Below are 14,143 nucleotides of genomic sequence, written 5' to 3'. Positions count from 1 at the left end.
CAAATTTTCAAATTTTTTTGGATGGTGAATTTTCAAATAAAAAATATTTACCTCTTTTTTTGGTATTGTGATTTAGATAGTTTTTGTGAATCGTCCGATCTCAAAACAAGGTGAAACTTTTACCCCACGTTTCTAATATTATTATAAAGCTCCACACAAAATTTCAATTTTTTCTGAACAGTGAATCTTTAAATAAAAATAATTACCATTCTTTTCGGTGCTTTTATTTTGATAGTTTTTGTGAACCGTCCAATCTCAAAACGAGATGAAAATGTTTCCCCATGTTCCTAACATTATTATAAAGCTCCTCACACATTTTCAAATTTTTTTCGGTGTTGTGATTTAGATAGCTTTTGTGAATCGTTTGATCTCAAAACAAGGTAAAAATTTTACCTCACGTTCCTGATATTATTATAAAACTCTGTACAAAATTTCAAATTTTTTTGTGCTGTGAATCTTCAAATAAAAAATAATTACCATTCTTTTCGGTACTCTAATTTTGATAGTTTTGTGAACCGTCCGATCTCAAAACGAGATGAAACTTTTTCCCCATACTCCTAAAATTATTATAAAGTTCCTCACACATTTTCATATTTTTCTGGACAATGAATCTTCAGATAAAATATATTTACATGGCTTTTCAGTGTTTCAATTTTTATAGTTTTTGTGAATCGCCTAATCTCAAAAAGAGATGAAATTTTTACCCCGTGTTCCTGATATTATTATAAAGCTCCACACAGATTTTCAGATTTTTCTGAATGGTGAATCTTCAGATAAAAAATATTTATCCCTTTAGATTTTTCTGGGCGGTGAATCTTCAAATAAATAAAAGGAAGTATAGCCTCATATAGCACAATTTTTACCTTATTTGCACTTCCTAGCGCGTTTTTAAAAGTTGTCACGATCTAGCACGAATCAGCATTTTATTCCCGGATTTAGCACACCGTTAAACTCTGTCTAACGGTATTTAACGGTTTTTAGACTGAGTTTAACGGTGTGCTAGATCCGGGAATAAAATGGTGATTCGTGCTTAATCGTAACAACTTTTAAAAACGTACTAGGAAGTGAAAATAAGGTAAAAATTGTGATACACGGGACTATTTTCCCTATTATATATGATGGATTACTTTTCTGTAGTATTTACATCATTTGTATTGTATATGTATGTTCACTTTAACATGCATATATTATTTCTTATAACAATTATTATGATTTCTGAAAAATATATTTGCTTTTTAACACAATAAAATATGCTCAATGTCAATTTCAAAATTCATTATTAATCAATTAATAATATTTGACTAATCTTGAATAATTCGATAAATATTTTTTAATTAATGGTCTCAATGCATTATATATTTATCTAATCACTATATAACGGATAAGTTTTTGTATAAACGATTTATTTTATTAATTATAATATTTATTTTTATAATATTAATTGCATTAATTACATGCATTTATTATTTGGTGTTTTACTATATACTAGGGTATATTGTCATTTTTGGTATAATCAAAATTGGAGAAATCTTTCATAGTATTATATGTAGTATAGATTTTTATCTTAATTACTTACAGTTTCAAACATCAATTTCTTATACAAAAGAATAATAATTTTTCATTATTAATTTTAATATTCAAATAATAATTTTTTAATAGAACTTAGAGTAACCTAGTAATTACAATAATAACTCCAAACTAATTATTTCAATTAATATGCTTCACATTTTTAAATTAATTGTTAACATAGATGGATTACATAAAACATTGCGCATAACATCCTTATTCTTAATTTTACATTTTATTTTATGTCGATTAATAGTGCTATATTCTAATTTTTTTCTCTTATAGGATCATGATCTTTTTAGAAATACTATATATGATGGATTACTTTTCTGTAGTGTTTACATCATTTGTATTGTATATATATGTTCACTTTAACACGCATATAATTCTTTCTTATGACAATTATTATGATTTCTGAAAAATAAATTTGCTTTTTAACACAATAAAATATGCTCAATGTTAATTTCAAGTTTCATTATTAATCAATTAATAATATTTGACTAATTTTGAATGATTCAATAAATATTTTTTAATTAATGGTCTCGATGCATTATATATTTATCTTATCACTGTATAATAGCTAAGTTTTTCTATAGATATTCACATAAGATTTGCTATGCAATTTTCAAATTTATAATTGTATGACATTCTTATTTTAAATATTTAATTTTTATTTCATAAATTCATATACTATAATAATTTTACCCTTATAATAATAATATAAAATTATATTAAAATCTAATTAAATATTTATTTGTTAGTATACCTAATTGCCACTTATTTTTTTTAAAAAGGCCTCTTCTATTAAGCCGAGAAGATATTGTATTTTCATAATTAGGGTTCACTCGATTAAATCAATTCTTTTAATTTTTTTCTTATATTTTTTTAATAATTTTCTTCTATTCATGAGAGAGCATTTATTAGTATAAGAGTTAATTTAACTAATATAACATATATGGATAAAAGGAGATCTTTTCAGGTTAAATTAAATTACAGTCCTCCATCTATACGATTTTGCAGGTTAAGAACTGAACTAATGGAACACATAGGTAAGCCCACAAAGAAATATTACTGGACTCCTGGGCCAATTTCAAAACTCTCACTTTGGACTGAATTTGTTCAACTATCTAAATAGTCCTATCACCTCTCGATCGAGACTACACATTTCAGCTAATATATAAATAGATAGGATTGTGATCATTAATGATAACATCTATTGATCTCAAGTTAGTTTTACATGATGTACAAATAGATAGATGACTAGTCAATCTATCACATGCGTTGCACGAAATCGTTATAAATCCCTATATCACTTTTATTGTAGTTATTAATTTTTAAACACTAATTTTCTTATAAAGAATAATAATATATTCAATTATTAAGTTGAATTTTTAAAATAACATTCTTCAATATTCTTTTTTTTACGAATAAGAGTAAGTTAATTATTATAATAATAATTTGAAACTAATTGCTTCAATTAATACGCATCATATATTAGAGTTAATTATTAATTGGATTTTTCACAAATATTTAGTGATCACGCTAAAACTTTGTTTTCTTTTACAATTAATATGCATAATATATTTATGCTTTATCTTTTATTTTATTTGTAAGACTAAGTTCATAGTGTTATATCATAATTTTTTTTCTTTTACAGTATCATAATTTTTGTAAGGTCTTTATATGATATGATCGATTAAATTTTCATTATAGTTTATATCCTTTGAATTGTATATGTTTACTTTAACACGTTTATATTTCATACTTATAAAAAAAATTCTTGTAACAATTATTCTAATTTTTTGAGCACATGTTTATTTCCTAATATTGCAAAATATTCTAATCATTAATTTTTAAATTTTTATAATTATTATAAGTTCATATACTATAATAACAATTTTATAATAGAAATTAGGTTAACATGCAGATAAGTACATATTTGTCACTTATTTTTTGGAGTTTGGTTTTTTTTAATAGGTCGAGAAGATATTGAATTTTTATAAAACAGTTTTAATTAATATGATTAAATCAACTCTCTTAACCTTTTTAAATTATTTTAATAATTTATTTCATTAATGATGATAGGTAATTTATTGTTATAGGAGTCAATTTTACTTTTATAATATGGATTACTATTCAATTTCTATATTGCATATTAATTTATTAAGATATTTAATGTTCTACCCCTATTTATTAGGGTGGATACTATATAGATTTACTATTCTACCCTTATTTATTAGACACAATTATATAGATATAGATATAAATATAATATATATTAATGGGGTCGTGACAAATTAATTAAAATATAATGCTTAATTATTAAGATATACTACCTATTTGATACAAATTTCAATTAGATATAGACTGACCTTTTTATCTCTATCATATTACAAAATTTACCTTTATGATCCTATTTATTAATCCATTGTCAAGTTTATATATATACTAAGTTTTTAGGCTCGTCCATTGCACAGATTTTATAAGAAAAATTTATGATAGAAAATTCGATTAATTTATAACTTAAAAACTTTTTTTTAATAATCATTGTTAGTGTGGATTTTATAGCTATAAATGTACATACCATACAAAATTATTATCCTATATAAATTTTAATATGGTAAATATCAAATTCACGTAAACAAGTAATTGTTTGAGAGGTTATTAGCTAACATTTGTGTAACATACCCAAATAGACCAATTCATATACCAATTTAATTTCCGAAAAAAAAAGTTGTAAAGATCTAAAAAACCAAATATACGATTTTATTTGATAAAAGTACACAATAAAAATTTAAAAAAATAGAAGCTTATTCAATTGAATACATTTATTAGTAGGAAACAAAATTGAATTACAAATTTACAACCATTATTCATGTTAAAGACTTCTAAAAAGCTAATATTTCAAATAGATTAATATATATTTCATAAAAAGGTTCAGTAGTCTTCTTATGAAAAATACTTTAAAAAAATAAAATTACAATATATAACTTCTCCTTTAACCAATAGAATTCATTTTCTAGCCCAGTCCATGCAGGACTCACGTGCTTCGCCATCTAAAGCAATATCCAAGACATGGCATATTTCTACGACCTCACCCTATGCACTTGGCAACCCCTTTTGACTCGATCGGGCCAAATTCCAATTACTTGCCGCTTCGTTACAGGTTACTTCATTACAATAGAAGGTTGTCCTACTCTGTGGAAGACGAAAAAGCAAACCACGGTTTCTGGCTCATCCATGGAGGCAAAGTATCGAGCTATGCCTTACATAGCTTTTTTCTTCCCTCATGTTACATTTCTCAACTCACTCGATTATTCTGCAATCGCCAAGCAGCAATTCACTGTGCAGCCAATGTTGCCTTTACGAACACATAATATCGAGATTGACTAATTTCATCCCATAATACTCCGACTTCTAAAATAATCAAACTTCTCCCACTTCTTAATACCTTCTGCGATCATTTTCATTGTCATCATTTATGCAGCTTTTTAACTTTTCAAGAACATTTGCTAACCGCTCCCAAGTCATTCATTGTAATCTTTTTCGAGTAGCATTTCCTCAGTCCGACACACCTTTTTCACCATCTGATTAAGTACTTTCAATTATTTCATGAGGCCCTCGCTTGAAAGTATTGTGATCATCTCAGTTCAGCATGGAACATCCATCGACCTCCCATCATTAATATCTACAATTACTTTTCCTATAAGCAATCAGCTAATAAAATTTAAGTAAACTCTTATTTCAGATATGGGGACTCCTTGTGTCCTCTCTCCAATAAACTGGAAGTAATAACTCGAGAATCTAACCCGACCAAACAAATTGATCAGTGACATTGAGGACAATTCCGCTTGTTTCACTTCTGTATTCATCTTCCAATTCTATAACCTTCATATACAAATTGATAAGCATCAGATCGCAAAATGTCCTTCACCTGCAAAATATGGAAGCTCTAGTTGGGTTTCTCTCCCCTAAGATGATTATCTGACGTAACTCTCCCCTAAGATGATTATCTGACGTAACGTACACGCAAATAACCCGTCACAGACCCGTTGATTCGCGCACAAATACCAGAACTACAACCTTCTACTACCTGTTGATTCTACGAATACCAGGAAATAGGTATCAAACTTGAATCGACTCAGAGATTGGGCAAATAGCACGAAAGCTCTAAATTTTATTCACTGATCGAAAGACAACTGTTTTAACCCTAGGGCTTACAAAGCTTAAATAGGAATTAAAAAAAACCTAAATTGCAAAAAAAGAAATAAAATTTCCTAAAATTGCAAAAACAGCCAAATAACGATAAAATGCTCGTTTGAGACCCTAAACGATGGAATTTGCCTCAAATATCGAAAAATCACGACATAGCGGTGAGTTTTGCTCTGGATGCCGTTTCCCTTGAAATATAGTCATCATAACCTATTTTTCTCCAAGTACCAATCTGCCGCTACCCCTGCCGCATCATTATCACTACTACACCACCACTACTACACCATCTGCTTTTTAAACAGCTTGGCCACCTGCGAAGACGAAGTAGAATTTTCTCAGTGGGTAATTGGATATGGCACGTCTTACATCTCGTAAATGAGCAACTGAACTAATGAAATCGATCACAGTTAAAACAACCAATTCAAATAGCACTAGCAAGCACAATGGCAGCTCACCATTTGAATCTTTAAGAATTGAATCCATGGAAGCACCACTAGAAAATCCCAACTTCAACATGATATCTTCAAGGCGTTTCACATTTTTCAGGTACAAATAACCAATCTACAAAACGAAATGATTATTAATTGACTATCCTTCGCTCAATAGAGATGTAAAGGCACAGAAGTATATGATATGCAGTCATATGTAATGATACAGCATAAAATATTCGGGGGTCAAATGTTAAGCTCATGAAGTGGCACTGACCAGAGTTTCCAATGACGATGCTCTGTTATAAACTGCAACACCAGCACGCCTTTTGGTTCGTGACTTCGACGTAGTTACATTCTTCCCCCACTTCAGAATATCCCTGCCAGGAAAAGCAAAAGAAAAGGAAATCAGCTGAATGAACCCACCAATAACTCTATGGTCATGAAAGACTCAACCACCTTCGTGATATGGCGAATCTCATTTACTCTTAAAAGTCTAGAACCAATATCACGTGTCTTATGAATACCAACACTTAAGGGACATTCATTGAAAAAAAATAAAACTGATAAAAAAAGAATTTAAAAATAAATTTCCTATAAGAAACATATGTAATTCCCGATACAGCTGTTGCAAAAAGAAATCAAATATATAATATTATTCCAGTAAAATAAACAAGCATCAGACCGTCCTCCCTTACCATCAGTATTGAAATGTCTAAAAAGTTCCATCCATTAATTTTTCTGGACTTCAATAAATTTTTCAATCTTTTATTCTGTACAAAGGCTCACACCTATGAATTCAGAAATATATACCAACATATAAAGAGAGCACCATGACTTATTTACCTCTCCTCAGCTGATAAGTAATTGTCAGCGAGCAGTGTCTGAAGTAGTTCATCCTACAATGCAGCAGAGACAAGATTTAACTCTTTGCTAATTCACAAATCTACTAACTTAATTATAAGTACAATTTTAGCTCATGAGAAGTATGATTAGCAACACTTCGCATCTAAAGAAGATATAGGAGATTTGCAATACATATAAAACCAGCCGCCTTATATGAAGTATAAGAGATCCTTAAATGAAGGGGCTAGTTTGCATCTTACCTGAGCCTCACAACGTACCACTGACATCACGCGATCGTTATAATCATCTATGTTGAGCGGAGGAAACAAGAAGTGCCTGCGGGCATACAACTGCAAGTTTTTAAGACATATCAGAAGTAAGGTATGCCACAAGCTTTAAATTCCCCACAAAATTTAATTGCCAAAGATGATTTGAGATGAATCAGACTGGCCAAACTTTTTCATAGGAAAGAAAATCAAATATGTTGCACTGCAATGACCAAGTTTTGCAGGGTAATGTGTAATGGCTCCCATTGCTTATGCCTGCAGACTATCCCATTACGAATTTGCTTATCTTAGTCACCGAGATTTCACAAACTGGTAGTAGCATGAGTGAACTAAACTTCAGATGTAGACCACAGCAATCCAAGAAGAAACTAAGTAAAGAGATCAAGTACCTCATAGATGCAATCACCAATATATGCCAGTGATGCCGCATTGTACACCGATCGAGGTTTCTCCACCTTAGGTGGACTGGGCAACCACCGCTCATATCCCATATATGTTTCATCTGAATTACCTGTCAACCACAAAAAATTAAAGTTCTCAGTAAAAACAGGTTGTTGCCCCAAAGATAAGGGGTATAACTCTTGACCATCTGCTCTAGCAAAACATGATATAAGAGTCGATTAAGAGCAGGTGCTATTAGCAATTGGGAGGAAGGGAAAGATGTGGAGAAGGATGAAGGGGAATAAAAGGAAATCGGTCTCCTGTGTTTCGACTGATACCAATAGAGGAAAACCCAATCCCCTATTATAATGTTTTTGAGTCATTCTCCTCTTTCCCTCCAAATGCCTCAACCCAAGGACAGAGAAGTGGAAAAGTTCATTACTTGTGAGACTTAAGAATAGTTTCATATCAACAACACAACCAGGGCCACATAGTCGGAACGATAGGACTTTGGCAAGTAGTCCTCACTAATACCATTCATTTGAAAGTGGGTGCGTTGGTACCTTGTGCTTTACCTGTTGACTGCTGATGGTGGCGCTTGAGGAGCTCCAATACGGGTGTCTCCATACGAGGGGGTGACACATTTAAGGTGACTACTGGTGACGCCTTACTAGGGGATCCAACATTGAGGAGTTTGGGGGGCTTCCTGGGGGCATTGGGGTTGTAGGGAAGCCTCGGCTGTGTGTCCCATGCAGCTGCTCTCAATCTCATCGCGGAAGGAGCAGATGAACAAGGAGGTGCCCATAGCGCCAGAGTCTCCATCTGTATTAACATCATAGCAAAAACATCACCAATTTGCAGCTCAAATTTTCGACAACAATTTCAATCCTAACAATATCAAGCTCGAAAAGACCGAATAATATGATAGCAATTGCAGCCTAAATTTGCACATATATATGAAGCAATTTTCACCAACTTCTAGCTCAGATTTCGGCAACAACTTAAAAATAATCAGCACGCATATACGAATTTCAATTTTAGCCGCTGTAACTATTTGCAATCAATGGAACCAACAATAGAAATCAAGAGACGGTGAGAAGAGGCTTAAGGGACTAACCATGAAGCTAGCTAGCTCCGAGATTAGGGAGCTGGGCAGTCGCAAGAAGTGCGGTGAAGTGGGTCGGAGACAGAAATAGCGAGGACGAGGGAGGCTCTTGGCAGGTTAGGGTAAGGCGGGGAAGGGAGATGGACAGAAGACCGAAGAGGACGCCCCGCCGACAAACTGCGGGACGGCGGGTTCGCCGGCAAGGTGCAGGATGGCGACCAACACGACTGTCGAACAGAATGCAAAAAGGCTGCGACAAGATTTTCCTTTTTGTTTTCGTTTTTATTTTTTTCTTCTCTCCTTTCGAATTTCGATTTTCTCTCTTTTTTTTAATCAAACTTCTCTCCTTTTATCGAAAAAGGACAAACTATAAATTTAATCCTCCAAATCTGATTTTTTTTTTTAGTCTTTTTTTTCTTTTTTCATCGTCCAATACTTGTTATTACCTTTCTGTTTAGATCTTTTTTATCAAGGAAAAGATTTTAATTTTGGTCATCCACCTTTTTTTGTTATTTCTTTTGTCTAATTTCTTGCTTAAATTTTGCCTCAATGTTAAACTTTTTACCGACATGACATATCTTGAAACAAAAAATACTCTTTTATTCTTTTTAATCCATCGAAAAAAATACTCTTTTGAAGTTTTTAGAAAATTAATAATAAAATAGTAACATCAAGCATATGAATCTACACAAAACTTGAGGTATAGGTAACCTCAACTTGGGTGGAGTTAACTGATAAAAAGGTTGATGGCAACTTGAGAATGAGAGAGAGGCAATGGTAGGGGACAACACCGAGCACAACCGTCGTAGGAGAGGTCACCTTAGGCTTGCGCCTATAGATCTATCAACGTCTCTCTTCGTAATTACAACAATTATGGCACTTCACGACGTCATTCCTTGCATCATAAACATGATTAGTGACTATCGAGCTACAATTACCTCTATTTTTTTTCTATATTTCTACTTGCAAATTTGGATACTGATGCTCCCAAAGCAAGCTCCCACTGCCTTTGTCAAAATTGACAACAACCTAAATGTTCGCTCCTCACTAACTGAAATAGGTTCACTATTTTCCTTTTATTATTTTAATTTATCTTTTACTTTTATAATTGAAAAATATTTTATTTCTGGAATGTCGTGTGAACATTTTTATAGAGAAATGAATAGTACAATTATGAGAAGTAAAATGTTTAATATTAAGAAAAGATTAACTAAAAAAAAGAAATAGGATAAGAAAACATAGTTACAAAAGGCCTAGGAGCAAAATGAAAATGTTCTCCAATAGAAAAAATTGATAAAAGGATGAGAACAAAAAAGAAAATAAAGGAATTGGATGAAAACAAACTAAGAAAAATGAAAATGACTAAAATAAAAAAATAAAAAATGACTAAAATAAAAAACCACCCAAGTCTAAAGGACGAAATGTATAATTAAACTTGAAATGTTAAAATTGCAATTCTAACCATAAAATTGTACGGTTTTACGATTTTTTTTTTCGAATAACCTACGATTTTACGAGAATGTTGGCCAGATGAAACATTACAAAATCGAAAGTTTAAATGGAATTGAGTGAAAATGCGATTCAATTTGTTGTGATCGCGATTTTTGGTCTGTTTTTATCGTTTCTTCACAGCACCTCAAGCAAGGGCCAACCCCCTCACACTCCTCTCTTACCATGATTCCCACTTACATTCCACAAGCTCTCCCAAGTTTCACAATCTTCTTAGTGATTTAACTAAATTTCGCGAATCTCTTGTTTGACTTCCACATGGCAAATCACTCTCCGTTTGGTTTTCAAATAATAATCTAACAATATTCAACTCAACTCTACTCTTCTTCAAATTCAATAATATAATCATTACTATTTTGTCTTTTTCTTTCATTTAACAATAATTTTTCACTCATACTTTTTCCTAACAATTTTTATAATCAATTTTTTAATAATGCATCATCTATTTTCACATATACATATACACATATATATATATATTCATACACATCAATATATTTATCAATATTTATAATCATTGCACAAAATCAAATTAAGTTGGATCACTATCCAACTCGAAAACCAAACACAAGCTTATGTATTCGGTGTCAAGTGTACCAAGGTGCAATCCCAAGGAAGTTATGACCAAACCACCAGCCGACCTCACCGAGCCAGAGCATAGCTCCACAGTATCGAAAGTCCACAAATCTAGTCAGCAATTGGATTTCGAGATAAAGCGTATCGTATGGGTGAACGATAAGACAATTATGCAGCCCGAGGATTTGGTCGCTTAAATCTTCATAAACGAGCGCATGTGACCTATTGAATTAATGAGCGAAACGGCCCAGGAGCTTATTCCAAGAGCAATGAATCACGACTAGCAAGGCCATGCAAGGAGTTGTTTTTCGGCCTTAAATGGCCGAAAAGAGGGACTCTAGGCCAAACCTTAGACTCGGGAAGACCGTCGCAATTTGGGAGCCAAGATAAGTAGAGGCTGATGGATCAGCACCAAACAACCCCGGAAGGTTAATCAGGTTTCACTTTTGAAAGCGGTCAAAGTGTAAGGAAAGGTAAAGGTGCGGGAAAAGTAAATGTACCGGAATATAAATTGTGATAAAGGAAAATATAGGTAAAGTGTACAAGTTTGATTGATGGTCGAGACCTTTATAATAGTAGACCGATTCGATATATACAGGCCTAACTCTAGAGTATTGCTCAAAATACCGTAACCAGAAATATCTAATGAAAATAAGAAACTAAACTTACTAGAGAATCCCTACGATTGTGGAAAATATTCTTCCACTTATTTAGCAATTCTAATAACCTGAAATAAAGCAATGAAACCTAAGCAAATATGGAAGCCCACATCTTAGTCGATTACCCACGAACCATGTCCTTCGTCGTGTCCACATCCATCTCGGCTAAATTCGTCCATATTCTCAGATGAATCAAAATTGCCATGATCTCTTCCTTTGTTCCCATATGTACTCCTTTGCGAACTTGGTAATGAATTGTCTATGTTGAGCGGAGGAAACAAGAAATGCCTGCGGGCATACAACTGCAAGTTTTTAAGACATATCAGAAGTAAGGTAAGCCACAAGCTTTAAACTCCCCACAAAATTTAAATTACCAAAAATGACTTCAGACGAATCAGACTGGCCAAACTTTTTCATAGGAAAGAAAATCATATATGTTGCACGGCAATCACCAAGTTTTACGGGTAATGTGTATTGGCTCCCATTGCTTTTTCCTGCAGACTGTCCCGTTACGAATTTGCTTATCTTAGTCGCCGAGATTTCACAAACTGGTTGTAGCATGAGTGAGTTAAACTTCAGACGTAGACCACAACAATCCAAGAAGAAACTAATTAGAAGAGATCAAGTACCTCATAGATGCAATCGCCAATATATGCCAGTGATGCTGCATTGTACACCGATCGAGGTTTGTCCACCTTAGGTGGACTCGGCAACCACCGCTCATATCCCATATATGTTTCATCTGAATTACCTGTCAACCGCAAGAAATTAAATTTCTCAGTAAAAACAGGTTGTTGCCCCAAAGATAAGGGGCATAAGTCTTGACCATCTGCTCTAGCAAAACATGACACTAGAGTCGACCGAGGGCAGGCGCTATTAGCAATGGGGAGGAAGGGAAAGATGCGGAGGAGGAGGAAGGGGAAGAAAAGGAAATCGGTCTCCCGTGTTCGACTGATACTAATAGATGAAAACCCAATCCCCTATTATAATGTTTCTGAGTTGTTCTCCTCTTTCCCTCCAAATGCCTCAATCCAAGGACAGAGAAGTGGAAAAGTTCATTACCTGTGAGACTTAAGAATAGTTTCATATCAACAACACAACCAGGGCCACATAGTAAGAACGATAGGACTTTGGCAAGTAGTCCTCACTAATACCATTCATTTGAAAGTGGGTGCGTTGGTACCTTGTACTATAAATTTGATCCTCTAAATCTGATTTTTTGTTGTTTTAGTCTTTTTTTTCTTTTTTTATCGTCCAATACCTTTTATTATTTTTTTTTTGTTTAGATCCTTTAATCAAAATAATTATAAGAAAAAATTTTAATTTCGGTCATCAAACCTTTTTTTTGCTATTCCTTTTGTCCTCATTTCTAGCTTAAATTTTGCCTCGATGTTAAAATTCTTACTGGCATGACATATCTTGAAATAAGAAATACTCTTTTATTCTTTTCAATCCACCGAAAAAATTGCTTTTTTTAAGTTACAAGAAAATTAATAATAAAATAGTAACATGAAGCGTATGAATCTACGCAAAACTTGAGGCATAAGTAACCTCAACTTGGATAGTGTTAACTGTTAAAAGGGGGATGGTAACTTGAGAAGGAGAGAAGCGATGGTAGGGGACAGCGCCGAGCAAAACCACCATAGGAGAGGTCACCTTATGCCTGCGCCTACAGATCTATCAACGTCTCTCTTCGCAATCACAACAATTATTGCACTTTACGATATCATTCCTTGCATCACAAACATAATTAGTGTCTATCGAATTACAATTGCCTCTATTTTTTTTATATTTCTCTACATGCAAATTTGGATACTGATGCTCCCAACGCAAGCTGCCAGTGCCCCTATCAAAATTGCCAACAACCTAAACGCTCGCCCCATCTCATTAACTAGAATAGGTTCATTGTTTTTCCTTTTATTATTTTAATTTATTTTTTACTTTTATAATTGAAAATTATTTTAGTTCTAGAATGTCGTGTGAACATTTTTATAAAAAATGAATAGTAGAATTATAAGAAACAAAACGTTTAATATTAAAAAAAGATGAACTAAAAAAAAGAATTAGGATAAGAAAATGTAGTTACAAAAGGCTAACGACCAAAATGAAAATGTTCTACAATAAAAAAATTTGATAAAATGATGAAACAGAAAAGCAAGTAAAGGAATTGGATAAAAATAAATTAAAAAAAAAAGGGGAAAGGACTAAAACAAAAAAGTATTTAAAATTATAGGAAGTAAACGAAAAATAGAAAAACGACTAAAATAGAAAATCACTCAAACCTAAAGAACGAAATGTATAGTTAAACTTGCAATGTTAAAATTGCGATTCTAATCATAAAATTGTACGGTTTTACGATTTATTTTTCCCATGACCTACAATTTTACGAGAATGCTGGCGAGCTGAAACATTACAAAATCATAATTTTAAATGGAATCGAGTGAAAATGCGATTCAATTTGTTGTGATCGTGGTTGTTGGTCTGTTGTTACCGTTTCTTCACAGCACCTCGAGCAAGGACCAACCCCCTCACACTCCTCTTTACCATGATTCCCACTTTCATTCCACGAGCTCT

At 32.6% G+C, this 14,143-nt stretch overlaps 2 protein-coding genes across 4 annotated transcripts; both read right to left on the bottom strand.

Annotated features, from left to right (window-relative positions):
- Positions 1 to 5,714: 5,714 nt before the first annotated feature.
- Positions 5,715 to 9,155, bottom strand: LOC116215907. Of its 2 annotated transcripts, none has more exons than XM_031551715.1 (8): positions 8,838 to 9,155; positions 8,284 to 8,542; positions 7,729 to 7,850; positions 7,313 to 7,402; positions 7,053 to 7,105; positions 6,484 to 6,586; positions 6,234 to 6,339; positions 5,715 to 6,089 (listed from the first exon to the last, which is right to left on the bottom strand). In XM_031551715.1, the coding sequence occupies exons 1-8, from the start codon at positions 8,838 to 8,840 to the stop codon at positions 6,073 to 6,075; spliced, it is 753 nt and encodes a 250-aa protein (XP_031407575.1). In that variant the 5' UTR covers positions 8,841 to 9,155; the 3' UTR covers positions 5,715 to 6,072. The 2 variants fall into 2 exon arrangements, with proteins under 2 accessions (XP_031407575.1, XP_031407576.1); XM_031551716.1 differs by having other exon boundaries at positions 8,296 to 8,542.
- Positions 9,156 to 11,417: 2,262 nt separating this feature from the next.
- LOC116187500 lies at positions 11,418 to 12,746 on the bottom strand. 2 transcript variants are annotated; one of them, XM_031516242.1, is made up of 3 exons: positions 12,632 to 12,746; positions 12,199 to 12,320; positions 11,418 to 11,871 (listed from the first exon to the last, which is right to left on the bottom strand). In XM_031516242.1, exons 1-3 carry the CDS (start codon positions 12,654 to 12,656, stop codon positions 11,683 to 11,685), a joined length of 336 nt encoding a protein of 111 aa, XP_031372102.1. In that variant the 5' UTR covers positions 12,657 to 12,746; the 3' UTR covers positions 11,418 to 11,682. The 2 variants fall into 2 exon arrangements, with proteins under 2 accessions (XP_031372102.1, XP_031372103.1); XM_031516243.1 differs by having other exon boundaries at positions 11,418 to 11,857.
- Positions 12,747 to 14,143: the final 1,397 nt, after the last annotated feature.

This window comes from Punica granatum, chromosome 8, assembly GCF_007655135.1.
Source record: "Punica granatum isolate Tunisia-2019 chromosome 8, ASM765513v2, whole genome shotgun sequence".
Classification (NCBI taxonomy): domain Eukaryota; kingdom Viridiplantae; phylum Streptophyta; class Magnoliopsida; order Myrtales; family Lythraceae; genus Punica; species Punica granatum.
This window is presented reverse-complemented; position numbering and strand designations above follow the sequence as displayed.

What these genes read in the sequence shown, in the direction of transcription:
- LOC116215907 (XM_031551715.1), bottom strand. An exon ending in GTCAACAGGTAAAGCACAAG is followed by an intron (nt 7,851 to 8,283) that starts GTACCAACGCAC and finishes TGTGGTTGACAG; the next exon opens with GTAATTCAGATGAAACATAT. An exon ending in TTGGTGATTGCATCTATGAG is followed by an intron (nt 7,403 to 7,728) that starts GTACTTGATCTC and finishes AAAAACTTGCAG; the next exon opens with TTGTATGCCCGCAGGCACTT.
- LOC116187500 (XM_031516242.1), bottom strand. Translation starts at nt 12,656, where the DNA reads ATGAAACTATTCTTAAGTCTCACAG. An exon ending in ACTATTCTTAAGTCTCACAG is followed by an intron (nt 12,321 to 12,631) that starts GTAATGAACTTT and finishes TGCGGTTGACAG; the next exon opens with GTAATTCAGATGAAACATAT. An exon ending in TTGGCGATTGCATCTATGAG is followed by an intron (nt 11,872 to 12,198) that starts GTACTTGATCTC and finishes AAAAACTTGCAG; the next exon opens with TTGTATGCCCGCAGGCATTT.